The sequence below is a fragment of the Podarcis tiliguerta genome, assembly GCF_965153285.1.
Source record: "Podarcis tiliguerta genome assembly, chromosome: 6".
Classification (NCBI taxonomy): Eukaryota; Metazoa; Chordata; class Lepidosauria; order Squamata; family Lacertidae; genus Podarcis; species Podarcis tiliguerta.
Window position 1 is genome coordinate 54,452,954 of NC_139539.1, and position 27,680 is coordinate 54,480,633.

General features: G+C 39.9%; 2 protein-coding genes and 1 long non-coding RNA gene across 7 annotated transcripts in view; 2 read left to right on the forward strand and 1 right to left on the reverse strand.

Annotated features, from left to right (window-relative positions):
* Positions 1-6,359, forward strand: part of RNF11 (ring finger protein 11) — a 29,068-nt gene extending 22,709 nt beyond the window's left edge. For both annotated transcript variants that reach the window (XM_083447931.1, XM_083447930.1), the window contains exons 2-3: positions 1,150-1,319; positions 3,724-6,359. In XM_083447931.1, coding sequence (XP_083304057.1) covers positions 1,150-1,319; positions 3,724-3,895 — 342 coding nt within the window. In that variant the 3' untranslated portion in view covers positions 3,896-6,359. The remainder of the gene's footprint in view (positions 1-1,149; positions 1,320-3,723) is intronic.
* An 875-nt stretch (positions 6,360-7,234) lies between these two features.
* Positions 7,235-27,680, reverse strand: part of TTC39A (tetratricopeptide repeat domain 39A) — a 46,780-nt gene continuing 26,334 nt past the window's right edge. For all 4 annotated transcript variants that reach the window (XM_083447927.1, XM_083447925.1, XM_083447928.1 and 1 more), the window contains 10 exons: positions 27,223-27,331; positions 26,172-26,239; positions 25,997-26,056; positions 24,734-24,895; positions 22,533-22,624; positions 21,306-21,426; positions 16,728-16,839; positions 13,990-14,104; positions 12,251-12,367; positions 7,235-9,558 (listed from right to left, as the gene is read on the reverse strand). In XM_083447927.1, the coding sequence (XP_083304053.1) occupies positions 9,441-9,558; positions 12,251-12,367; positions 13,990-14,104; positions 16,728-16,839; positions 21,306-21,426; positions 22,533-22,624; positions 24,734-24,895; positions 25,997-26,056; positions 26,172-26,239; positions 27,223-27,331 (1,074 nt within the window). In that variant the 3' untranslated portion in view covers positions 7,235-9,440. The remainder of the gene's footprint in view (positions 9,559-12,250; positions 12,368-13,989; positions 14,105-16,727; positions 16,840-21,305; positions 21,427-22,532; positions 22,625-24,733; positions 24,896-25,996; positions 26,057-26,171; positions 26,240-27,222; positions 27,332-27,680) is intronic.
* LOC310680868 lies at positions 9,565-12,443 on the forward strand. The gene is made up of 2 exons (XR_014512999.1): positions 9,565-9,839; positions 11,874-12,443. It is a non-coding gene; the product is annotated as an uncharacterized lncRNA (long non-coding RNA).

Sequence of the window (27,680 nt, forward strand, 5' to 3'; positions counted from 1 at the left end):
GGGGCGTCGGGGATTAAGTGAAACTAGGAATCCCTTCCATTAGTAATTGGTCTTTTAAAAAATCACTGCATGGTAACCTGCCATTTACATACAGCATAAATGGTGGAAGAGGGGTGAATCAAAGGGAAGCGTTTTATAGGAACTGTTCTGAGGAGTTGGCTGTTCGGTATAGAAGATGCTGAGTGTTATATGTGTGCTAATGCAGTGTGTTCAGATAGATTATGTGATTATTCACAGTGTGCATACATACTGGGTATGGATGGAAGAAAACCAAAAATGCAGCCCACAGTGAGTCAGCTAAAAATCATAATTGCACAGAGGGGCATTTTATCCTTGCCCACGTGCAGCTCTTCTGTTGCTTTGTGGCAACACAGTTGTGTCTCAACACTGAAACTACATTGATGTGGTTGTGCAAATGACCCTGTACCTGTGATTGTTGAGATGGCACACCTTAGCCCAGGAAACTTACAGGCGATGTAGCTGCACTAACACCACACAAAAAGGAGCATGTATTTGAGATATTGCTACCATAAATGTGCCTGGAGATTTTATAGAGACTTTCACTTAAACTTTTAAAATGTTTTTTTGTGTGTGGTTTTTTTCCATTTAAATGGAACTAGTTGTATTGTCTGGGCACAAGGGTATTCAAAAACCTTCAGTATTGCAGATGTTTGAGTGGTCTGTTACATTTCATTTCTATGAAGCTAACTTACAACATCAAGTTACTGTTTGCTTTAAGCAGATGATGAGATTGGGGTCAAGTAATAGTTAAAATATATAATTTTCTCTGTATTGGCAGGGCATATGCTCATCAATTAGCCAGCCTGCAAGCATAATTTTCCAATTCTCATGTCATACATATGCATTTGTTTTAACTAATCCATAGGCAACAAATGGAAACAAAAGTCAAATTGTCTGTGCAGAGAACATCCTAAAATAGATCCATGCCAGCTTCCCAGCAATGATGGCACTGCAGTTTGCCCCATTTTATGGCTTATAAGACTAAAAAGGAGAATGAAGTGTTACACAAATTTCCTCCCAGAAAGAAAGAGGTTTAAATTTCCATATACTGTGAACTCCATTTCTATCATTAATTTAAAACTGACAAAGCAAATGCATTTGTTTTCATTTTCTTTCTTTTAATTTTAGGAACAGGTTCCAGTTCCAGTTTACCATCCAACTCCCAGCCAGACCCGCCTAGCAACCCAGCTTACAGAAGAGGAACAAATTAGGATAGCGCAACGAATAGGCCTTATACAGCACCTGCCGAAAGGAGTCTATGATCCAGGAAGAGATGGTTCTGAGAAAAAGATCAGAGAGTAAGTGCCATTTTTTGTGGTAACATCACTTAAGTAATTGCTTTTAGTGCAGCTATTTCATGTATTTACATATCAGTTTTCATCAATGTGTAAGTTGCTTCTCATCAGAATAATTGTTGCACAGAAGAAATTAGATAATGCAATATGGGAAAACATCAGAAAATACGATAGAAGAAAAAATCTCGTAAGAAAAATCTCATAGATCAGATAAAGTTAAGCAGATCCACCACAGGCTTTGCTGAATAAGAATTATCTTGCAGTGATAAGGAACCACGAAGATGTAGCTGTTCATGCTACCAGGGGAAGGTTGTGCCACTACTGAGAACACCCATATTCTCAGTCTTCTTCAGAACCTTTTTGACATAGGCTGCTTCCAGACAGTAATTTATTGTGGAATTAGTGCTGCTCATGCATGCTAATTTTTTCATGCATTCCACGTGACATTAATGTCAAAACAATCCCAGCCCATACTCCCCTCACTTTATAAACTGGATTTTCACCACCATAGAAAATCATGTACCGTATATTTCGCACTATAGGACGCACTTTTTCCGCTCCAAAAATGAAGGGGAAATGTGTGTGCGTCCTATGGGGCGAATGCAGGCTTTCGCTGAAGCCTGGAGAGCAAGAGGGGTCGGTGCGCACCGACCCCTCTCGCTCTCCAGGCTTCAGGAAGCTATCCGCAAGTCTTGCAAACCCGGTGGGAGGTCCCGCGGGCTGCCAAGGCTTGTGGGCAGCAGCCTGCAGCCCAAAAGCTCGGGGGATAGCGGGGTGGCGGAGCACCGCCACCCCGCTATTTCCCGACCTGATCTGGTCAAGTTTCTGAGTTCTGTATAGCATTTCATGATGCTGAATGTTAAGCAGAAAAAGGAGTAAGAAAAAAGTTGGCATGATAATATTGCCATGAAATTTGCAATTATAACAGCCTTAGAGTTCTGCTGACTTACCGTATTTTTCGCTCCATAGGACGCACTGGCCCATAGGACGCACCAAGTTTTTTTGGGGGGAAATAAAGAAAAAAAATTTTATTTCCCCCCCAGGCGCTTGTGGGCCCAGCAGCGGGGAGAAGTGCTTTTCTCCCCGCCGCCCGCATGCACACCAGTTCCGGGGACAGCGGGAAGACGCGCTGCGCCTCCCAGCTGTCCCCAGAGCTTGCGGGGCAGGCAGCGGGGAGAAGCACTCTTCTTCCCACTGCCTGCCTTCAGACCAGGTCCGGGGACAGCGAGAAGACGCGCTGCGCCTCCCAGCTGTCCCCAGAGCTTGCGGGGCAGGCAGCGGGGAGAAGCGCTATTCTTCCCACCGCCTGCCTTCAGACCAGGTCCGGGGACAGCGAGAAGACGCGCTGCTGTCCCCAGAGCTTGTGGGGCAGGCAGCGGGGAGAAGCGTTCTTCTCCCCACCGCCTGCCTTCAGACCAGGTCCGGGGACAGCGGGAAGACGCGCTGCACCTCCCAGCTGTCCCCGGAGCTTGCGGGGCAGGCAGCGGGGAGAAGCGCTCTTCTCCCCACCGCCCGCATGCAGACCAGGTCCGGGGACAGCGGGAAGACGCACTGCGCCTCCCCGCTGTCCCCGGAGCTTACAGGGCTGGCAGCGGGGAGAAGCACGCGTCTCCCCGCCGTCAGCCTCCAAACCACATCGGGAGACAGCGGGATCGCGGCGTTCCGCCTCCCCGCTGTCCCCCGACCTTGTGGGGCTGGCGCTGGGGCTCTCCTGAAGTCTGGAGAGCGAGAGGAGTCGGTGCGCACCAACCCCTCTCACTCTCCAGGCTTCAGCGAAAGCCTGCATTAGCTCCATAGGACGCACACACATTTCCCCTTCATTTTTGGAGGGGAAAAAGTGCGTCCTATGGAGCGAAAAATACGGTATTTGGATTAGCCTCTGCTAACTGATTTCAGGTTACATCAGCAACTTGTGGATATGAAACCCCAGCAAAAGGTATGGTTCTACAGTCATACCTCAGGTTACATACGCTTCAGGTTACAGACTCTGCTTACCCAGAAATAGTACCTTGGGTTAAGAACTTTGCTTCAGGATGAGAACAGAAATCGTGCTCCAGTGGCGCGGTGGCAGCAGGAGGCCCCATTAGCTAAAGTGGTGCTTCAGGTTAAGAACAGTTTCAGGTTAAGAACGGACATCCGGAATGAATTAAGTACTTAACTCAAGGTACCACTGTATAAGCAAACATAGGGATCAATAAGAGGAAAACTAAAGAATATTCAAATTTATTTAGGAAAGTTCTACATCTCTAAATTTTAAATGTTAGTAAGTTTTGACTAATCTATTTGTTTTAGCAGATGGGTGCTTCAGCAACAAGCATTTCCCCATATGTTTTGGTGAGAGGTGGGCAGGTTAATATTTCAGCTGAGTTCAGATTCTCTCCATCTTGTTTCCTTTTTTCCTTTCTAGATGTGTGATCTGTATGATGGACTTTGTTTACGGGGACCCTATCAGATTCCTGCCATGCATGCATATTTACCACCTGGACTGTATAGATGACTGGTTGATGAGATCTTTCACGTGTCCTTCCTGCATGGAGCCAGTTGATGCAGCACTGTTGTCCTCCTACGAGACTAACTGAGCCAGAGCTTCTCTTCTGACCTGTCAAGGAAACCATCCACTTTAAAGGGGTTTGATCCTTTGCCATCTGCCCAAAGAACCAGGGATTAGGAAACGAAATCATGCACAATAAAATCTCATTTCTTAAGAATAAAGAAATATCCTGAATAGCAGACAGAGGGAGGGAGGGAGGGAAGAAGGAAGAAGAAACACATTTATAGACTATAGAAAAAGTAGGAAGTTATTTTTATGTAAAGCCTTGATCCAGTGCTTACAAATAGTTGCTCCTTAAGAAAGCCTGTTAGCACACCCATACAGAAGAACTGTGTGAATAATAAAATATGTTAAAAATTAAATTGTGTGGATGCAGCCCACCAGGAAGTTTCCTGTTCAAGCTTCTTTGAGATGAATGACAATAATACTATTGGGGGGGGGGTGAGTGTGTGTGTGTGGGAGAGCGAGCGCTAAAAAGGAGAAAGGGATGCTGGAGTATCCTTTGTCCTAAAGAAAACTGCATTTTTTGTTCAGATTGCTTCACAAGTTCCTGGTATTTGGGTCAATGCTCTATTTACAAAAAAAGCTACATTTTATAACACTGGCACAAAAATAGTTTCAAGCTTGTTTGCACAGTTTTTTTATTCATTGGAAATGGAATCCATTTTGCCTTAGGTCTTCTAAAATAGTGTATTCTTATTTTGGGGCTGGCTCTATGCTTGAAAACCAGTTTATTTATAACATGTTATAAAAGTGCTATATTTTGTTTGCAGTTAGGATTATGTGGACTTTGAGAAGATCTCCTAGCTTGTAAGCAAACTTGAGATGCACTTTTTTCTATATGAGACATTTTAATGTGACAATATTAAAAGAAAACCAACACAAACCAGTATTTGCCTTTCTAGTGTTTCCTTTCATCATTTTCTTTCTAAACAGAGTGCAGAATTCAAATACTAAAATTGATCTTACATTTATTAAGTTAAAATGGAGCATGATGAAGACAAGATAAAGATTACCCTGCATCTCAAAAACACAATTTGTTGGGGATGCATTCTTTTTAAAAAAACTTCATCTTGGATCATATAAAAAAAATACTGCATCTCTTGTTTTTGTAGTTCTTAGATTCTCAAGACCATACTGTGTCTCGGTCTCTGTGTATTAAGTGTACCTTTGGTATTCTTTTGGTTGGCATAGTAGTCTATCGGCAGATATTAAAATATTCTATATTTTATGTTTTATATGCAAAATTCATATTTGGCAAATAATTACATAAAACTGATCAAGTTAGTGATCCTACAGCTAGTAAGGGCTGTTCCAAGTATTTAAATTTATGAAACTAAAAAGAAAAGTGATGTACTTGATAGATGCAGTCTTGCAGAGAGGGTAGTTGTAAAAAAAAAAAAATCCACTTAGGATGTGGAGTTTTGTTCTCTTAAAACATTCTTTAATGTGACCTTTATACTTTTGACTTAAAGCCAATATGTCGAAACGTCTTAGTTTAGCATGAGATGCAGGCAATGTATCAAGGACTGTTCTGATTGTTTTGGCTACATGATTCGAAGAAACTGTATGTAAACAACTACTGCGCTGAAGACTATGTCTACAGTATAAGCACTGCAGACTGTAAGCATTCACCTAACAAATTCCATCAGCGGAAGCTGTACACAAGGACTTATGCAACAGGGCTTTCGCCCCTCTCCTCACCCCATGCTTCCTGAAATTGGCTCTGGATGTGTGTCAGGAGACCCCCCAGAACAGCATGCAAGGGGAGGAGAGGGAGGCCTGTTCCATCTGGCAAGCCGAAATGCTTGGGCTGATGGTAAGATCAGAAGAGCACAATGTGGAATTCCTCCCTCAATGCTATAGAATAGAGCAATTACATGTAAAATATTTTATACAGGATTAGTTGGCAGATTGCAAAAGTATCCACTAACCTGTGAAAGATGCTGTATAAGACACTGTAGACTATTTCCATTCAAATGCCTTCCATATCCCATGGTGTATAGTGGTGTATACACAGCACCTATGCAAGCAGCCTTTCCTATTTGTTTGGTTGGACAAGGCAGACTCGGGCATACTCCAAATTGCCCTTGTAAGTGAAAAGAACAAAGGCTGGGAGGACTTCAGTGTTTGCATCAGAATCGACATACCTGCAAAAGACTGCTGGATTGGGATGATTGTTAAAGTATAAATGGTGCACTGTTGGAAGAAAGTAACTAGCAGTATACAGTCTTGGGTTGATTTGCATTTATATTGCAAACCTTATCCAGTTCCCCTCCTTTAATTCAGCTATTCTTAATTACAGGAAGTAAATCTGAGAAAGAAAAATATGAAGTTGTGCAATATTTTCAGTAGTAAATCATACTACCTTTCTTATCATTCCACCTGTTGTTTTCCATATATGTTGATGTCTATCTTGTCAAGTATTATAGCCAGATTTTCTTCTTTTACCTTGGATTGTTAAATCGACAAATGAACACTTTTTAAACACCTTTTTCTTGTTCATTGTTGTTTGTTCCCAAGATACTTTTCAAAAGACAGAGGCAGGGAATGTTATGAGAAAGTGAGTTGTAACTGGTTTTCCCAACTTAATTTCACAAACCTACTTTTTATTAAGCTATTTATTAAAATATTAAAGGGTTAAGAGTGTAAGAGACTTTCAAAAGAACATGCTAAATACATAATTAAGTGTCCTTAAGTGCTTTTTTTTCTGGGGGGGACGAGAGGTATGCAGACTCCTAATTTTGGCCTCACTGAGGGCAGTATTTCAATATGAATAGGAAAATGAGAGTACCCCCTAAACTTCTTTTTTATAGAAAAGCAGCACTGGATAGATTTAAGTTTAACTTTTGTTCTAAAACTCTATCATATGATCCTCTGGCTAAGACAAACTGTTTTGTAAATATGAGTTGTACATTACATGGAAAGTAAATTATTTCTTTATATGCCATGTTTCATGGCAAAATATCATTAAAACAACAATGTAAAATAAAGGCATTATAACATTATTTTTTTCATTTTTTTCCAAATGGAAAAAAATGAAAACATTATGACATTAAAACACCAACAGTTAATGCAAAACAGAGCACCATATATTTAAAAGAACTTGCCTGTTCCTCCATGAGAACCACCAAATTGTGAATTGGATCTTTCAGGGGGAACGCAACAAGTTTAAATAGGTAGAAATAAATATCAACCATATTGCAAAGGGGAATTTGAGGTTGTTTGAATGCTCTTGGTAACAAAGGAAGACCCCTGAAATTTGACAAAAATATTGCATAAACACCTGTAATAGAACATTGGGTGCGCTATTTAATATGTCGTACCTACTGTAAAATAAAATAAAAATCTAATGGGATATTAGCAATTCAACAGACCATTAAGCTTTCTTTATTGCTGGGTGTTAAGAGGATATGAACAAGGGATGAAATTCACAAAAATCTATGACAATTAGGTGAATCTACAAAACTTCCCAAATTATTCTACAAAAGCTTATTGTTTTTCAGATTGTAGCTTAAGCAACATCGCCTCTAACCTTGCGCTTAAGTATGTATTAAATATGTGTTTAATACTATTAGAAGTCATAAAGCAATACTCCTGCACAACCTTCATCAATTTCAACAGAACATTCAAGTTTAGTTTAGTTTCCTGAATAGGCATAACTTTCAAAAGTTACTTGCCTATAAGTTCTATTAAAAACAATGGAATTATGGAACTATACTGTTACCATCTTAAACATCCAAAATTAACAGTAAATTCCACTGAACTCATTAGGATTTACTTATAAATCTGTAGATGTCCAAGCTGTCATTTCCATTGATTTCAAACAGTATCCAATGCAACAATTAGGTTTTCCTGAATGCTGCTGGAAGTCTATTCAATAAGAAGGGTATTTTGAAAAGAAGGGGAGGGAGAGTATAAGGGAAGACATGATACATACAACAAAAATACAAAGAACAGCTAGCTTGATTTTGTGCTTTTTATACTTGCACTGTACACATATTCTGCATCCAATATAAACAGTCTTTAGTATACTGTATTGAGAAAAGATTAATAATGCCTACTCAGCGAAAGGGTTCTCTGGTATGTATTAGTTTTGCATTGAGAGAAATCAACCACATGTGAACTCTGTTTTCAGTTCTCTACTGAAACTAAAGAAAGGTGAAATTTGAAATGACACAAATCTATTTGACACACTCCATAAGAAAGTCCTGCAAGTAACAGAAATGCAGTAACAAATCATCCCCCTACTGTACAACAGAATGTGTCAAACTTCCTGCCACCTTAAATCTATAGTGGGTACTTTATTTCTGCAATGTAGCTTCTAACCCTGCTCCAGGAAATTGGTGACTTCCAGAACCTATGGGCATTCTGTAGTACCACAGAGGGGCTGATCAATATGTGCAGTCCTATCAAAATAGTAGCCACTGATGTAGCTGATCACTTGTTTGGTAAAAAGGGGAGAGTGAATCCAACCATCTACCAAAGAGGTCATTGGTGCTCTCTAAATTTCTAGCAGACCAGACCGCCCCCCCCCCCGCCAAAAAAAGTTCCAGCAGCTAGTTAAAGAGGAAGGACTGCATGATTAACACCGTCCCAAATGATATGGCTAATCCAAACTGGACATGCTCCAGTTCAAAAAAATCCTGTACTGTAAAATGGCTTATGAATGTTCACAATGCCTCCACAGTAGAATATTAAAACGAGAGTAGCCAACTTGGCACTTTGATGTTGCATCATCATCCCTGGCCATTGGCTATGCTGGCTGAGACTGATGGGAGCTGGAGTCCCAAGAGCTGGAGGGCACCATGCTGGCAATCCCTGTTCTAAATCATATGCCACTTTAGGGGGGAAATCAAATAACCACGTGCCCCTCAACAAAAAGAGTAAATCAACACTAAACTTATTGAAAGACTCCAGTTTTCTTAATGCAGTCTAAACGTGACTTTTGCATCAGAAAGAGAGAGATTCCAGTTTATTTACTTTGGTTCTTTGGCTATTTCAACATTGATAACTCTTTCAAACTGGTAAGCATCAGCCCGTTGCAACTGGATTTTGGCTGCATTGGTAATTTGTTGGCATCTTGAGTGTTATCAAAATAGAATACGTTGGAAGAGAGAAAAATGAAAGCTAGATTAAAGAACAGTACATTATAATATTAAACCTGAATCAAAGGTTATTAATTGGTTGTTCCTTCTATCAGGAAAATTATTACCTCATTTAAAAAGTAGTTTTAAAAATTCAGTCTATGTAGAAAATAAACGTTATATTTATAACCAAGTGTGATCTAGGTATTTGTCAGCAACTCTATAGAATTCATGATTTCATCCATTTAAATATTCATTGCCAAATTAACGAACATGAAAATCTTATTTAAAAAACTTATAAAGAAAGTAAGTCACATTTGTATATATTATAAACAGTCGTGGAATGAAATACTAGTTTGTTAACCACTCAGTATTTTAAAATTAAATACGTTTTGTGCTAAACTTTACAAAGACCACCTTAAAACTATTGCCCATAATGTCCTCTTGTGGCAGTTTGCATACCAAACAAGATTTCTTTTTTAAAAGTTAACATGAATCCTCCGCTTCCAGAACACCATTTTCTGGAGACAATTTGGCTTGGTGCAAAGCAGCTTGAATTCTGAAGTGTGTTCTTGTTTCCATGGAATAATTCTTATAATTTTGCCTAAAACAAAACAGAGATATATTGTGATAGGCACTTACCAATACTGCACCTCCCCAACATCATTGTATTGCAATATTTAAAAGAACATTTTTTACAAAGCGAAGGTAGAAAAACCAAACTTAATTCACAAATGTCTTCATTGCTTCCTCTGAAATAGAGACACAGACAACAGGACAATGCATCTCTTTGTAGTTCCAAGTCTTAACATTTCCCTGGAAAATGTATGCTTACTCATCCCTGCCCCCCAGCCCAGAAAACAAAACAGCAAGTCTATATTACCGGTAAGTGTCCATTATGCAAAAAATGAATAAAGTTCAGGATCCACACACACACACGAAGGCAACTCTGTGTTGCTCTTTTATGGTGAGTATAAAGTGAGAAAAGATATCTAAACTATTTTCCCCCTCGGAGAGTACATAAATACAAAAATAAGATATTTAAGCAATACTGTAAAGTATTATCAAAAAACATAAACCCAATCAATGTATGAAGCACTTTATACAAAATTCAAGCTATTGGTCTAGTGCAATATTATCTGTCTTGATTGACTGAGGCTCACCAAGGTCCCAGGCAGAGATTTTTCACAGCCTTGCAATCCAAGTTTCCCTTTAAACTGGAGATGCTTTGGACTGAATCCTCATGCAAAGCATACGCTCTGTCACAGAGACAGCTTCAAGGCACTCAGTGGATACACAGGGATTATCCACTTCATCCTTGCAACAGTCTAATGGGTGAGGTCAGGGATCCCAAACTTTTTTGGGCCCAGGAGAACATTTGGAAAACAGATGTCATGGGCATCACAAAATGTCCATTTCACAAGAACAAACTGATGATGCTCAGAGACAGCACCCCAACGAACATGCAAAACACCTCCACCCACAAAGCTGACTGGCCACTAGCTGTTCCCACCCCTGCTACTCTTCCTTTCCTATTAAAAATGCTTTTGCACTATGGACCCAGAGACATTAAAGGAAGACAGGACAGCTTGTCTTTTCAGCCAGCCCAGTTGCTGCCCAAGGTAAAAATAAACAAACTTGGAATGGCAAGGGGCCTTGGCAGGGACCCAAGAGTTAACCTGAGAGTTTTATCTGAATGTTGCAGTTAGACTATAGAACTTTGTAACCCCGTTCAGCACACTAGCCAATACCTCATTTTGGCTCCGTCAGGATTCATATTGTGTAGGCCACAGCATCACTGCTGAAAGTAGCATCCCCATAGGAAATGCATGCCTTACAATCTCATTTAGGAGTAATTATAATGGGATGCAGTGTCATCACATTACAAGTTTCCCTGCTTACAGCAGCCAAGAAAATGGAGAAATGGGCAGGGATGTCACACAACAAAAGCGTCTCATACGTCTTCCTAGATATCACTGCAAGGAGCTAAGAAGATAGCTTCAGTGGTGAATGCAGCAAGACACGAAATTTTTAACATATTAGGCCCTAGAATTTTATTTTCAACTCTACATTAAGTTCATTCAATTAATTAATCTGATAAAGCTTGGTGTTTATTTTTCTAGACAGGTTGGCCTTGATATGATCAAGTCCTATAAAGTGAGAAAGTGAACATATTTAGAAACTTAACATAAAAAGCTTGGTATACTACACATACAATGTGAGGTGTTTAAAGAAGGGTATCCAATTCTGACTTTTTACTAGTAGAGAGCACTTTTGTTTGTGCAATATGAAATAACTAGTTTTCAGTGGTAGCCCCCGCCCCCCTCTTCAAAGATGCTTTAGAGGGTTGAAGTGGATGCTCCAGAACACTATGGGGTATGGTGGGAAGCAGAGAAAAATCAGGTACTTCCTGCTAACTCTTAAGGCACCATTGGGTACAACTAGAAAAGAATCCAGATTGTCAGTTTTACATTATTTATCTTATAATCCATTTTGTGATAGCAAAATTAGTAGTCTCCAAAATGCAGCCTGTATTTTTTTAACCCACAATCAGTGTTGAAAAAAGTACCTGAATTGCACCTGTTATTTTTAACCTATGAAGACAGAATTAGGGTGTGTGTTTGTTTACAGCTGCTTTTATTGGCTTCTCTTCTGTCTCAGAACCTGGGTTGTGCTAGTATGTAGATTTAGGTCAGCTAAAGCAAGTCTTGGTTCCCCCACCCCCACATTTTTTAGCTAGCCTTGTTAAAGAGTCAGCATGATCACATTCTCTTCCCCAGGCCCACAGGCTCTTCCCTGCTCCATGTTAGTCACTTATTCTCCCCCTACTGGCTAAAGAGGGGAGGAAATAGATTCTTAAGTAATTTAGAAAACAAGCTCAGGATAAATGACAACATTAATATTTCTCTTTTTCCACAGAGAAAACGTTTGGAAGAAAGGAATATTCAAGAAAAGTATTACACCAGCATACAAAACTCATGCCACATTCCTACCTAAGTGTAGAACCTTAAATTTGCCCCTATTAAAATTCAGTGTGTTAAGTTTTGGCCCAGTTCTCCAATCTGTTAAGGCAATATTGATTCCTGCTTTTGTCTTCTGTGGCATTGGCTACCGCACCCAGCTTGATGCCAATTTGATGAGTATCCCCTCAATTCCTTTGTCCAAGTTGTTTATAAAGATGTTGAACAACAAGGGGCCCAGGACGGAACTCTGCAACACTCCACTTAAATAACCACCACTGTTTCAGCCCCCTGCTCTATCTAGTTCCAATAATCAAGTGTTTATTATAGGCTTACTTTGCTCGCTCCAGGATCTTTACAGCGTCTTCTCTTCTGTCTTGGTCCAGGTATAATAAAGCAAGTTCAAGCAGTGCATTTGGAATTAAATAATGATCATACTTTATCTTCTTTTCACTTTAAAGAAGAAATAGCAATTAATGAACAACAGCAGCTTTATCTACAATCAAATAATAAAGTCACTTGGTGCTGACACGAATGATTCACATTGTTTCAATGTATCCTAGGTTGTCTACATTTTTGGCACCAAAGAACATCCCATGGCCATTATTGTATGGCATCACTCAGGCTCCTCAAGATCCTTACTTGAACATAATACCTACAAGCACCTGCACATGGGGCTTTCAGAGTTACATCACAGACTTAGCCAGAGACTTAATTTTCAGGAAATAAGTCAATGCAGTTATAGCTTCCTTACCATATAATAACAGAACATGGAGTGTCCCATGTTCATCTGTAATTGGGATTGATATTATCTTGCAGTCTGGGGACAGAATTGCAGAGTAAGGGCGATTCTGTACAGTTACATGTGCTGTACCCTTGTTTGAATGTAAAGTTTTATGACAGTAAAGGAGTGGTCGAAGCACAGGAAACCCAACTGTTCCCACATTCATTTTCTATTTTGAAAAGTAGAGCATCAGGTCATGCAACTGGGGCTCCAGAAGTGCAGATGGATTTCTACATTTTCAGCCTCAGCTTGTAATCAATATCTAAATCAGCCACAGATTCCAAGTCTCCTGGGTGCTGACCTCATCACTTCTCAGAATAGTCAATACATTACTGACATGAAACGACATCATGATGTCAGGGCAGATATGCTGATTAAGGAAGCCAATTAAACAAGTGGCTTCCACTGTAGTCATATATGTATGATATAACTATGGATCTGCATCTGCATATTTGTACAAATATTACATTGCAGGGGCTGGTTATATAGTTTTTGTGCTCCAGGACACAGCTAAATTGTGTTTCTGGCAAAATTTGTGGTATGATGGTTATGTCTCTATTCAACTTAGGTAGGGGATGACTAACCTTTTTTGACCTGAGGCTGCACTGAGGCCTCTGAGGCCTGGCCAACCCTCTGGGGCCTGCATGGCAGTGGTAGGCTGGGCCAAAGTGGCCAATACACATTTACCCACTCATGTGGCAGATGCAGGCAGCCTCTCTCCTATACTCTTCTGTCAATCAGCAAAGGAACAGGAGGAGGGTCTCCTTAATGTTTGAGGATTTTTGTAGAATACTGGAACCTGTTTTGTGGGCTGGATGTGCCTGTGTCATGGACTGGCTGCATGCAAAGAAATTGTGGGAGGTGCCAGTTGGGGAACCCCCCGTTTTAATGGGACGAGTTGCTGTGCTCACTAGGCCGAGGCCTCCTGAGTTGACCTTTTCTTGAATAAAGAGTTAACTTTACTGATGTCATGTGATTTACTGCTGTCCCACTCCTGACAGACTGCCTCTGTAAAGAGCACTATCAGTGCTGAGTTCCACTGTGCCACATAGGCATAATCCTGACCTCTGTTATATCCTGAACATTCAGAGGTGCAAGTTCAACACTTAGGCACATAGATACAGAAATGTACAACAAATTATATAACTGCATGGTTGTCCATTAACTACGCCAAATTTTGAAACATCTCTATAGAATCACTTTCCAATGAGAAATCCTCACAGGTATTGATAAGCTGATGTGGCTCAGTATTTCTTATTGCGCTGTCATCTTCTCTAGTTAGGACACTTACTTTAAGTGAATGTAAGTGAAGTGTTCTTCTGCTTCTGAAATCTTGCCAAGGTATTTCAAGCACAACCCTTTCAGTAACTTGATTACACACTGATCATCAACAAACAAATCTGTAGCTGAAAAATAAAGCAACAGGGAGCTGAACTGAGACAATTTTGTAAACTTTGAAAAGGGGGAGAAAGAAACTACCTATTCCATCACAATACGCACACAGACACAGACACACACACACAGAGACAGACAGACAGAGAGAAAGAGAGCAGCAGCAGCAATCACCAACTTGGTGCCCTCTAAACATTTTGAACGCAACAGCTTTGCTGGCTGCTGCTAACAGAAGTTGCAGTCCTAAACATCTGGAGGGCACTAGATTGGGGAAAGCTGCCCTATGCCATACATCAAGTGTGACCATAATTAAAGTAGTAACCATCCCACTGCATGTTATCTAAGTATCAGCCTGTTGAGATTTCTCCACAATGATCCTTAAGGAAAGCTTAATGGATTGAATAGTACAACTGAGGTTTAGCACAGTTTAAGCTGAAAAGAAATACAGAACAGATGTGTGATGAGAATATGCAGTTACATCAGTGACACACATACACCATAAATCACCATGTTTTTTGTTTGTTTGTTTCTACTGCCTCTTGTCACTAATTATGAGGGAAATGGCAATGGTTGCTGGGATCCAAAGTAACATAGGCTTTAAACTTGAGAGAGGGACTTTTTTACTGAACTGAAATGACTGCTGGTTAGCAAGAGATTAAAGAAGGTTGCTTCTGGGTAACCCATGCTATCTGTAGATAAAAGGCAGTGACACACAAATGCCTACAAGAGGACCTAAAGTTGTTGGGTGAAGGAGAAAATGAAGTGTGCTTGACCCAAATCACTCCACATAAAAGCTAAATGATGTAAGGGAGGAGAGGCAAAAAAAAATGTCTAGTCATGCAAGCAAAAAAAAGGGGGGGTGTTCCTGACAGGTGTCTCCCAAAATAGAGTCTGGGAAGATAGTGACCTTTCCTGTCCGGTTTAAGTATCCAGTTGGGCATTAGTTTGTCATGTCTGACCAAGAATTGGCTATATACAGTTCTTTGCACCTTGCTGTGGCCCTTTTACTCCAATTGCCACTGAGAGCAATTGCTACTTATAGAATCGTAGAATCGTGGTTGGATGGGACCCAATGGTCATCTAGTCCTACTTCACAAGGTACAAAACTTCCTACAGAGAGAGCACTTCCTTGTAAGATACTGTACTGCAGAAAGACCCAGGCAACAATGCACTTTTTCCCTTTTCTTTTCTTTTCGCTAAATGTAGTTTGATGCACTGGGAAGAAACTTTTGCGTTGCACCTGCCTATGCTATACTCAGAGCAGACCCATGGAAATCAATGGATATGACTAAGTTATCCATTGCCTTTGATGGATCTATTCTGAGTACAACTTTGCTTCATCCAACCTTTGATAACACGTGAAGACAAAAAGAGAATGGCAGGGGAAACCAATAGCTGTAAAGAGGCATTCCTTATTGCTAGGTTTCATCAACTGATGTATCTGAAAGAAATATCTGAGCTTTAAAAAAATTTGAGACTGGCCAAATTAGAATGTCATCAACCAAAGGTCAATTAAAAATAAAACCAAGTGTTGTTTAGAACTAGCATGTAGCAGCCAAGAACATGCTACTGATCAGAAGCCTTCTAAGATAAAACAAAGGGTGGAAGGATTACTGCAAGGGCAGTGGGATTTCCCACCCTCTCCTCCTCCATCGTGTAACCTGTACACTCCCCAAATCTTCTATGCAGATTAGAATAGATTGGGGTGGGAAGAAGTTCTAGACCTTTGGCTTATTGGCATCCAATGCCCTTTTAAATGTGTTGTGGGAGGGGAGATTATTGGCTTGTTTTTGTTCTTATTTTTATTATGTATTTTGTGTCTTTTATATTGCAGTTTTATCTTGTGAACTGCCCTGAGACCTATGGATGAAGGGTGGTATACAAATTTAATAAACAACAACAAACAACAACATTGTGCAAATAGAAATTTTTGTGCTGATGGTACTTTACTTAGTTTTATGTTGAATACAACCAAACATAATTAAGCAAAAAAGAGCTTTGCTTGAGACATACATACATATTTCCCCTTGCAGCTTGTTCAAAAGTCCTGTGTCCCTGTACTGCCAAAGTCATTTATTTCTTGTATCTTGCCCCCTACCACACCGACCCACATACATGCAGTTATACCACTGCATCCTTAAAGGGTAGTCAACTTCTCCCAACACTGAGACTGACTGAAGGCAGTCAATTTATTGTCAGGAAAAGTCGACTTCCCAAGCTTACATCCAAATCTAAAAATAGTTGTAACTATATTCCTGGAAGTGATTACTGTATTTTTTTCGTCTATAAGACGCCCCCATGTATAAGACGCCTCCTACTTTAGGGGACTCAGATTTAAGAAAATGGGGGGAAATGGCCCCATGTATAAGACGCCCCCTAATTTTGGCATTATTTTTTAGTCTTATACACGGAAAAATATGATAGTATTCCCCCCCCCCCAATTTAATATGGTAGTAACTGGGGAGGGGAGGCCAAAGCAACAGTAAAAATACTGCTACCATCTGTATCATCAACTCATTGACCCATAATCCACTTGCTGATTAAATAAAAATGGGCTAATAGGTTTACCGTCTAACAACTCGATGGACAACCACAATCTCTCACGGACCACACCCTCTGAAATTAGACATGAGTTACCTGGGCTCCTTTCCAGTGCTGCTTCTGCATCTTCCAAGCACTCCAACATACCGCCAGTCAGGTCAGGACACTTCCCAATCACTGCATAACCATTCCAGACATACATCATCTCCTAGAAGCGATCACAGAGTAGAGCATGTTGTTACAGCAGTAGAGAAATTTAGTTACTGGAAACTAGAGGTGTTAAGCCCAAACAATTAGCTGGTTTAGTTCAAATATTCTGGAAGCAGAGTTAGACAGTTTCAGCAAAAACAGACAAAAAACCTCCAGAACCATTTAACTCCTCAGAAAGCCAACTCATTTATTTAGTTGTCTGTACAACACTGCAAGACTGTAACTTCTGTTCCCCCACTTCTTACCTCCCAGTAGTAGATTTAGCTTCCCTCATTCACTGACTATTTCCCTTCAATATTCATTTTGAACTTGGCTCCTCCTTTCTTCAACCTTCCCTGCTCATAATTCCCTCAAAATCAAGATAGCTTTAGCCAGCTGCCTACACTATCCTCACTTTAGCCTTCTGGATTTCAAACCTCTGTTCAGCTTCCTAGGTAAACCAACATTGCTCTCTCTTTCTCATCATAGCGTCTTGTCCCAAAGCCATATAAGATCCTCTTTCTCATGGTTTCTCCAGAATCCCCCTTCTCTCTGTCTCAAGTCTACTTCTTCTACCAACCTTTTCATAAGGTTCCTGCTCCTCATTCCATGGTTTCATTTCTTCTTCAGCCACCCTACCCCTCCTAGGCCTTCTTTCCAATCTACTCATACTGGTTCTCACAACCTTTGGTCTGCACAAGCTCTCTCTAAAATGAACTATTTTGTTCTATCATGGAAGCTTCAAGTTGACCAGACAGCAAATTGCTGACTCATTCACTATAATGGTGCAGAATGTTCGTGAACATTCATGTCCATAGCAACTCAGCCAAAGGATAAGAGAAAGAAGCAATAGGACATTTTTTTGTGATATTGGTATGCAAACTCAGTAAAGGAAAGAATCCCTGGAGAGAAGCAAATAGCTCCCATGGCAAGCAACATATTGGCTCTGATTAATATTAATGGTAAGAATTAGACTTAAATACCATCATTTAGTTTGCTCCTTTGCTAAGCTAAGATCACCTGTGTAACATGTAATCACAAAATCCAGGAGCTGCTATCAATACGGGGCCAGCTGGAAAACTGATTCTAGGAAGTTTGATCTGAATCACTGAGTACTTAATTACTCCACTAGAACTGAAGAATAATAGCCTATATCCCACTGACACTCTTGCCACATTTCATTTCAACCACCTGATGACCATGACATAATATTGTTGCATTTTCTAACATTACTCCTAATAAATGCTGAATTTGCACAAGTGCACCCACATATATCCCCTTTAATATTGTTATGAGTTTGTGAATGCTAGCCCACACTAAATTCCCATCAAGTTAGTGTTAGAATTAAGGCTTTTAGAGGGTGTAGCCAACTTACATACATTTAACTTATGCGTGTGGGGACCCATAATGTAATCCCTGCATAAGTGGGAAGTTGCCTGTATATGAATGAATATAAATATACATACATTTATAATTCTTTCCAGTCTTTTCTAGTTCGGACCTTAAAAACAGGTGATCAATAGTGAAATGGCAAGAGCAATGGGATAGCAGAGGTGGGTAAGCAGGAATATAGTAGCTGAAACTTTTACATGGGTATTTCTATTTCAGATGTTACCTAGCATATGAGTGAATTACACAAAAAAGAAGCAAGCAGAGAAGGAACAGAACAAACTTTCCAAAGGAACTAAAGAAGACTAGGACTATTTGTGCCATGTGATGACCTCAAGGAAGCATGAGATAATGAATTTAATGGGCTATTAAACTTTATTTCCCATATTTGCATTTGGGTTTTGAAGCTACTTGGCTATAATACTTAAAAGAACTCAGGGTTCTGTGGAAAAAATCTAGTGAAAGCCTCTCCCTTCTATAATTTGTAGCCCAAATAAACATAGCCCTATTATGATCATAATATTCTGGCTCCATTCCCTATCAATGGTCTGACTAGAGACACTGAAATGAAGCTCAGCTGCTTTTCCACTTAAAATTCAAATGAGAAGTGTAGCAAGTGATGTTAACATGGGGCAAGTGTTCAAGAGACTAAAGCAGGGGTAGCCGCAAAGTTCCTGTCAATGTTGTGGACTACAACAACTCCAGAGGTGGGCTTAGGGTAGCAGGACTGGTGGGGTTGCACTGGGTCCTGCCTTGCAGGGGGCACCAAAACAATGCTGTACAACAGAACACCACTGGCAACTCCCATAACCCTGACCACAGGACATGCTGGGGCATTGTTCAGGAGCGGTTGTTCCTGTCGTTGATATTATTTTTTATATATTTATTTTGGATCTTATGATTTATGTGGAAATTGTTCAATTTAGCTGCGTACTTTTTGATGTTTTGTTTATTGTTTATGGCTACTTTTGTTTGGCTTATAGCTATGTTATTTTTAAAAATACGTTGTAAGCCGCTTTCAGCACTTTGGAAAGGCGGCATACAAATAAAATGATTGACTGATGCTGGGTGAGGCTGATGGGAATTGTAGTCCTCCAGATGTTGTTGAATACCAGGTTGCCTTAGGCAAGCCACCATATTTCAGTCTTAGTCTACCCACTCTCCACTTGCAACACAGGGATAATATTGCCCTACCTTACAGAGTTATAAAGATTACAAAGGTGATTGATCTGGTATACTTCAGTTTGTTCAAAGAATATGCATAAATTGCTGAAGAAGAGCTTTTTTCTAAAAAAAAATGTTTAGGGGTACTCTCATTTCCCTATTCATACTCAAATACTGCCCCTTAATAAGGCCAAACTTAGATTCACAAAATGTATGAGTCCCCCTGCATCCCCCCAGAAAAAAGCACTAATAATAATAATGCTTGTGAACTGGGTAACCTCTGAAATATATTTTACAACCACTTTTTAAAAGATCAGAATGTTATAAAAATGTGCATGATGCATGCAGTTAGGAATGAAAATTTTATCTACTGATGGACCAACTGAACTGCTACACTTTTTGCCAGATTTCAGGCCTTGCCTTTCCCCCCTGCAAACAATGTTCACCCTGTCCATCCAGCCTAGCTGAATTCCTTTGTTCTTAGAGAATGCTAATAGCCACACCCCCAATTATGCCGAGATGTGCAAGAAAGTGTTCCATTTTATTTCTATCTACTTTGAACATGCACTGCTATGGAAAGGTATGCAATGACTGAAAAATTGCAAGGTCTGTAGTCTCATGAACAAATAAAAAGCAAAACATTTGATCCTATACTATTTATTCCTCTTAGCTACTTTTTATCTGGGTTAGGCCACCCTGCACATTACTTTTCTTCCTGTCTTGGCAGATTAGACTGAACAGATTCAACTGAAGCAGCTTGTACATCAGCTTTATATATTTTGTACTGAACAATTCTGTAACTGAATGGAGAAACTGTGTTTTTGTCAAGATCATTCTAGCAGAGATTTGAAGAAAATAAAAAATAAATAAATAAAATAAAAATAAAAATTGCAGTACAAAATATACCCCCCCCACTTTAAATTAGAAGCTTCCAGCAGTAAGGACCTTCCGATCCAAACCAAATAGACCTAGCACAATTAACTATTAACAGAGTGCTATAAATAGCTTCAATACCAACTTCCAGTTCCTCAATGGAGAGAATTGTTAAAGAGCACCATCTGCTGTGTTTGTGGTGCAAGTTCAGCAGAAAAAGGAGGACACATAGAAGTCAAGGTGGTTTGCAAGAGTCACATGTTTCAATACCAGACTCCACTAACTTTGACCTGAAAGAGATGTAATGTAGGTGCTTATTTGCTAGCAGTAGCCATAATCACTGGAGGCAGGCTAGGGCTGGATGATTTATCAATATATAATGCAAAACTGGTTTAAAGTTCACATCGTAATAATTGTCTCATAAAATTTGAGCTGGCAATATATTGCGAAACACAATGTGTGTAAGAGCTGGGCGATATTTGGTTTTCAACATTGCGATAACTCACCAGCTAAACATTGTAATGTTATCACTAGCTAAACCTCACAATATCACCAGCTAAACACTGCAATCTACCACAATGTCTGAGGCGAACAGGACAATGTCCTGGCAACTGCTACTACTTAGGGGGTCTAAAACGGATAAATGACAATATTATCAATCATCACACACTCAGTTTCATCAGAAGGCAAGCCAAAATGCATTCCAAACAGGACTTTTGGTTTGGGGCTTGGCTACCAAATGGTGGTATTCAGGACAATCCAAAGAACCATAAAAATATGGTTTATCCACAATGTGTTATGCAACTGGATGCATACATTTCTATATACTTAGGCTGTTGTCCACATGATCCACCCACCTGTTTTTCCCTGGTACAGCAGAGCATATGCATGAAAGTATGCTCAGGCAGTATCCATTATTAGCTGCCATGACAGGAGCATTTCAAGCCTCTCCCCCCCCCCCACAACCATTTCATTTAAAAAAGAAATACCAGGGAAGTTTTTATATAAATAATGAGACATCTGAGCAATAGATGGGCAGGGGAAGCCTCTTCATCTTACCAAAACAGGTACAGGAAGTGGAACAGGATTTGAGGATAGATATCGGCGGGATTTCCGAATTGCAAACTTTTCTGTAGGCAGGGACTTTCCTGCTATTTTCAGTTTCAAACTAGGCACAGCCCTGTGAGGTGTGGGGGAGATGAAAGGAAACATACAAAATTTCATTTGCTTTATTTACTACATACTGCAGCCCTCTGAACTAGAAAGACAAAATCAGAAGTGAAAACTCTCCCCTATATTTTTCCATATGCATTGTCAAGCAGCAGATTCCATTCTAAAGATGATCAGCTCTGACGAAGTACTTATTTTCTTTAACAAACTTGTATACTGCTTGATTGTAAACAAACACATAAACATCTAGGTATTTAAAAGAGTATAAAACAGAAAGAAGGACAGTGGTAGTGGAGGAGGAATACAGCACCATCAAAATGTCACCATTATAGAATAACTAGACAACTTGCTCTGCATTCATGGAGGAGCCATCCATTCCTACATCACACCTGACCTCTGGGCAGCTGCTTAGTGACAGAATCAGACATGCATCTCAGGGCCCCTTAAACCTGTACGTAATTTAAAAGCACTTTGTGGCAGCTGCAGAAGTTACCAAGTTTTCTAGAACAAATATCTGAGGATGGTACTACATCAGCTGCAGTAATGGCACATCCAATTCAAATTATCCACACCATGTCTTGCCCCAGAGTTAAAGACCACCAAATGCTCCCCGCAGGCTTCTCCATAGGCCACAACCCTTCCAGCTCTGCTTCATGCCCTCCTTAAGGGCTTGTTGCCTTGTCTGGTTCACATGCATCCTTAACACTGTGATCACACCTGTTGCATGCCAGGATGGAGCAAAATTGGGGTGCAGAAACTTGCATCTCTTCTGTGGCTAGAATGTAGCCTATACAGAAATATTAAGATTTTCATGTGTTGCTCCATATACATTTAATCTTGACCCTCTATCCCATGTGACACAGAAGAAGAGATTCAGTTAATGTCATTCTGGATAGGATTCCCATGTCTCAAGCAGTAGGAGAGAATTAAAACTATATTCAATAAATGTTGTTGAATTATCCTATTGACCATAAATTAAAATATTGCTTGGTGTTAAATACAGAGGAATGTACAAAGTTACAGTTTTAGGTGTAGAGCTGGGCAGAATACAATGGGTTTCTTTCATGACTAATCTCAGTCAATATATAGACCTTGTGAAGACTCAGGTAATCTTACCGATATAGTGCAACATCATCATCCCCAAAAGGCTTATGATCATCTGGTCCAAACATACAGAGATAAGCTGCTTTCATATATATGTATGTAGCCTAAAATGAAAATTATGCAGGATTAAAAATCCTTATTGTAATTTATATTCCTGTGTCTTCTTCAATATCTAAGACAGCATGGTGAAATATTTAAGGGATATGGCCTTATACTATCAGAAGTGAAATTACCTAGAACATGTATTCTTGCATTAGGATATTGTAACCTAAATGAAGCAGAAAAGGGAAGTAAATACATCAGAAACATATACTAGAACTCCATTCTTTCTGTATCCAAGTTTTTCTACTTGCAAAGAAAATGTGTGTACAGATACATACTTTTACACAGTGCTATTTTTCTAGAAAAAGAGGTGCCGGAATGCACTATGAATGCCTCTCTTGTTCTCTTATGATGGCAATGGCGCACACCTGAGAGGTGCCGGAACTGAGTTCCGATGATTTCTGGCTGAAAAAAAGCCCTGCTTTTACAGTTTAGTACGTGTGTGTGTGTGTTTGCAGAAAACAGATCTTACACCAAGGAACAGCTTTGGGGCACTTGGTTTCAAGAAAGTTAAGTCAAAAGTACATGACTATGGTCATTCCTATTCCTTTGCTCACTCCTGAGGATGGCATGAATCTATCCTGATTAACATTGTTTTTATAGGCTTAAAAAAGGCACCATTAGTCTAGAATCATAATCCAACAGGACTGCCATTTGCCTAGCCCTGCCCCAAAAGCAGGCTATTCTTAGGCTTTGTCCTCACCTAAAGTGGTAAATCTATGTTTAATGGTTCCATTTCAGACTGAAGATGGAAGTGCAAGAGACTGAATGCTTATTCATACAAAACAACACTCTATACATGAAACTAGGAAAATGGCTAAGTTTCTATGTGTGGGCAATTTTTGTAAGGAAAAGCATTCAGGCATGTGAGCACTCACTTGTAGTCTAAAGTGATACAGAAAAGACAAAGGTTTACCCATTGTCAGTAGGAACTAAGCCTTGCTGCAACTGCATTGACTATAACACGTCAATAGGGCTAATATGTTCAAAGTGTCCAAATCAGGTAGCAAGACCCACTAGCAATATATTTCACAGCCCCCACCCCTACCCTGCCAGGCACATTATCCCATGAAAAAGTAAAATTGAATTTTTGTAAGAAAATCCTGATTTACATAGCATTTAAAAAGCATAAAGGGAAGAAACTTATAAAAATGGGAAACACACATGACTAAGTATAATAATACAAGATTCCTACACTGCCCAGCTCAATATCTTACCATAAGAAGGAGCCCAAACTTATACGGTTTTAACTACTCATTTATTCAAGCCACTTCAAAATGAAGACACATGTTGTCTCAGAACAAAAGAGAAGCAGAACTACCCCACAGCCAACCGGAATTTCTCTTGCCAAAGCAGCAGTTGGTTCTGCTGTGAGACATTTATTTGGACTGAAAGTGTATCCAATCAGAATTAGCAAAGAAAGGCTTTCAGCAAGTCAAGCAGAGAACAGAAAAACTACCCAATTATTGAAGAGTAAGCAAAAGCACAGAAGGCTTTCAAATTTCATGCAAATGTGAGCCTTTTTTTCTAGACAACACAAGAGTACACATCTTGCTATCTGAGCGAGACAGGATTCCTACACAGGAAATTGAACACACATTTGTTATCAAAACAAGCTGCTTGAAGGGAGGAGAAAGATTTGGGATATTACAAAAGGCTGACCTGGACAGGTTAAGCTGACCAAATGTATAAAAATGGAGATAATTTCCATCAGAAGCCCCTAAACTTTCTCAATGGAACGCAATCACTTCTTCGGGGGAAATTAAAAAGATACCAATCAGGGACACAGTGGAAATGAGCCAGCAGACATGGCTTCTCTACATATGCTTACTGAACAGCTCAGAACAAGAGAGAAGATCAAAGCTACAGGCCTCTCAAGGACTCTGGCTCTATGCAACAGCATATGCCACTTGAGCTTGATTAAGAGGACAAAGTGTCTGCTACTAAAGTACAACTAGGAATGGCATTGCTTTACATCTTCAGTGGCCTTTCAGTCATATTTTAATGTCTACCTGGAATAAATCTTCTCAAAAACTGATTGATCCAAATCACACCATAACATTACCTTTCTTTATCAGATGTGCTCGTCAGCACATCTTCCTTGTACTCACCTTGGACCAGGTGTTTTCTTTGCTGAGCAGATCTGCATAGAAGTATGCCATCTTCCACTGACGTTTGTATGTGAAGCACCACATGAGTTCCCAATAGCACATGTGATGAAACTGCTTCCAATTCTGCTGGGCTTCACAACATTCTTCAAACCTTTTGATGGCCTAGAAAATCAAAAGAAAACCTTAAAGGACTACACCCCTCATTCAAAAATGTCAGCGCAGCTTTTGAATATCCGTGTCAAGCATGCGCTTAGGCCAGAAGTCATACACTACTGTTCCTGTATCAATCACATACTACAATCAATTTTGACAGTCTGTATCTCCATGGAAAGGGGGAGACAGAAATAGCACAAGATATCAATAACTTTGCTTGGAAATGTTATTTCTTACTTTTAATTCAATTTTGATGCTACACTTCCTCCAAGTAGTTCAGGGGGCATATATTGTTCCTCACCTCCTACACTGTGAGATAGGTTAGGCTGAGTGAGAAAATACTAACCCAAAAGCATTCAGTGAGGTTCGAGGTGGTGTGCAGCTTTGAATCTGCGTCTGCCAAGTCCTAGCAAAACACTATCACATCATATTGGTTCTCAAACCAAGAGCCAATTCATTGTTTAGTAGTAATTTAGTGTTGTTTCCACCCAGTACCTAACAATAAAAGATGCTCCATTTATTTATGTTCAAGTATTTATATTCTACTTTTAATGCTCAGAGAGGCTTGCATGAAGTTAAAATAATAAAAGTTTAAAAACCTACCACTACACTAGCACAGCAGAGCAGAAATAGTTGTAATCAGCCCAAAATCTAAAGCCAGAAGGCTCAAATGATTAAAAATGCCTTTGCAAATACTTCACCTGATGCTGCAAAAATGTCAGGCTTTGCACCAGGTGGGGAAGGTAGTCCACAGCAGAGACATTACAGCTGAAGGGCATCTCATCCAGTGACAGGGTTGCGCCAGTGGAGAAGGACCTCTGAAGATGACCTTCATATATGGTCAGGTTCATGTGGAAAATAAGATGGCAAATAGCCTTGCTTTTCTACTGTGATTTGCTTACAATCTTTATTGAATACTTCTTATCAAATCTGCCAGGTCAACCAAGTTGCATGCCCTTCTACTTCTTTCAGACCAACATCCATTTGTCACTCTTAGTGTGGCCAAGTACTGTGCTGCAGAGAGCAAAACCCACCAGGAACTGCGATCATAAGGCCAAAGATTTCTTAAGCCCCAAGGAAGGTATGTGAAGGATAAAAAAAATTACTTACTCCATCAACATTGCCTCTTATTGTTTCTATTCTCCCTGCAAAAAACAGGAATATGGATCCCTGGAATAAATCAAGAAAAAACATTGGCAACAATTTTCATGTACATTTAATCATCTTTCTACAGTAAGATATTACATTGGTACACATATCAGGCCTATTTAAAGATATATCTTACTTTTGGATATCGAGCCAAGTAAGGCTTAAGAAGTTTCTCTGCTTCTTCAACATTTCCTTTTCCTGTCCCTAAATTAATTGGGAGAACAAAAAATTAGAAAGTGGGGGTAGCCCAGACTTAGTTTACATTTTGAGTCCTTTCCATACTTTCTCTCAAGGCCAAATATAAACATTGATTTAGCTCAAAAATAATGGTGACACAAAAATATTAAAAGCAAATGATTACAGGGAAATCCTCATCAAAACTGAGCAGCTCCTAAATAGTCCAAAGGTAGTTGAATTTTAGGCAACTCACTAAAACAAGTATGGGCATTTGCAGGTTTCACTGGGGAGGGGATTCTGTAAAACTGAAGCTATGGGCACGAAGAGTCACACTTCTAGAATCAGCAACCCCAAGCTCCCTAAAGCTGCACCCCTATAAAGGCCTCGTATCATCTGATTCCAGTGACTAGGAAGACCTGTGCTAAGGTTTTTAAAACAAGTTAAAGAGTGGTTACGGGAACAGCAAACACCTAACAAAATGCTTGCATTTATAGCTCATAATGTTATATTTCTGTTTAAATTGCTAGGATTAGCCTGGTTCGAAAACTGCCTATATGTTTTAAACAGAATTTTGGGATGAGCTATGCATATATCTCAAAGTGCAAGTAGATAAATAGGTACTGATCCGGCAGAAAGGTAAATGGCGTTACCGTGCGCTGCTCTGGTTGGCCAGAAGCGGCTTAATCATGCTGGCCACATGACCTGGAAGCTGTACGCCAGCTCCCTCGGCCAATAAAGCAAGATGAGCGCCGCAACCCCAGAGTCGTCCGCAACTGGAGCTAATGGTCAGGGGTCACTTTACCTTTACCTTTATGCATATATCATATCCATCTTAAGTGTTTCTTGAAGAAAATCAAAGTTTGTGAAAAATTAAGTCATACATGAAAAATGCTAAAGCTATTCTGAATAAGTAATTCACAACCAGCTTTGTGATGAACACACTCCTTCCTATCCCCATGCCATTTTGGATGTATGAAAGGTCAACATTTAGAGAAGAAAATGAATCCTACCTAGCACAAAAGTCATGAAGGTATGATAGCAGAGCAGCAGCATAGTGCACAGCACAGACCTAAAGCTGTACACTGAGGCTCCTTCCTGAAGCTGTCGCAGACCATGTTCCTGCATCACAGTCAGATAAATGGTGGTAAATTAATTACACCTGTGGTTTGCTCTATTTGTTCCACCGTAACTAAGGAGAGAAGTATCTTCCAACACAGAAAGTTAAATTGGTTTACTCAGCTAGTACAGGAGAACAATATCAATGTATGTCACCATAGTGCCCAATAAAGTTATCAGACATCTCTTTTACAAAACACCAAATGAATGAAGTAGTGGTTACAGAAAATGCAACAGCAATTAACATGTGTTCCCCTTAGAAGATGTGCCATTTGGTCACACAAAGGGCACAATGTATTGCAGTTTCTCTACAGCAGGCATGTAACGCAGTACTACCGCTCACTTTTCCAAG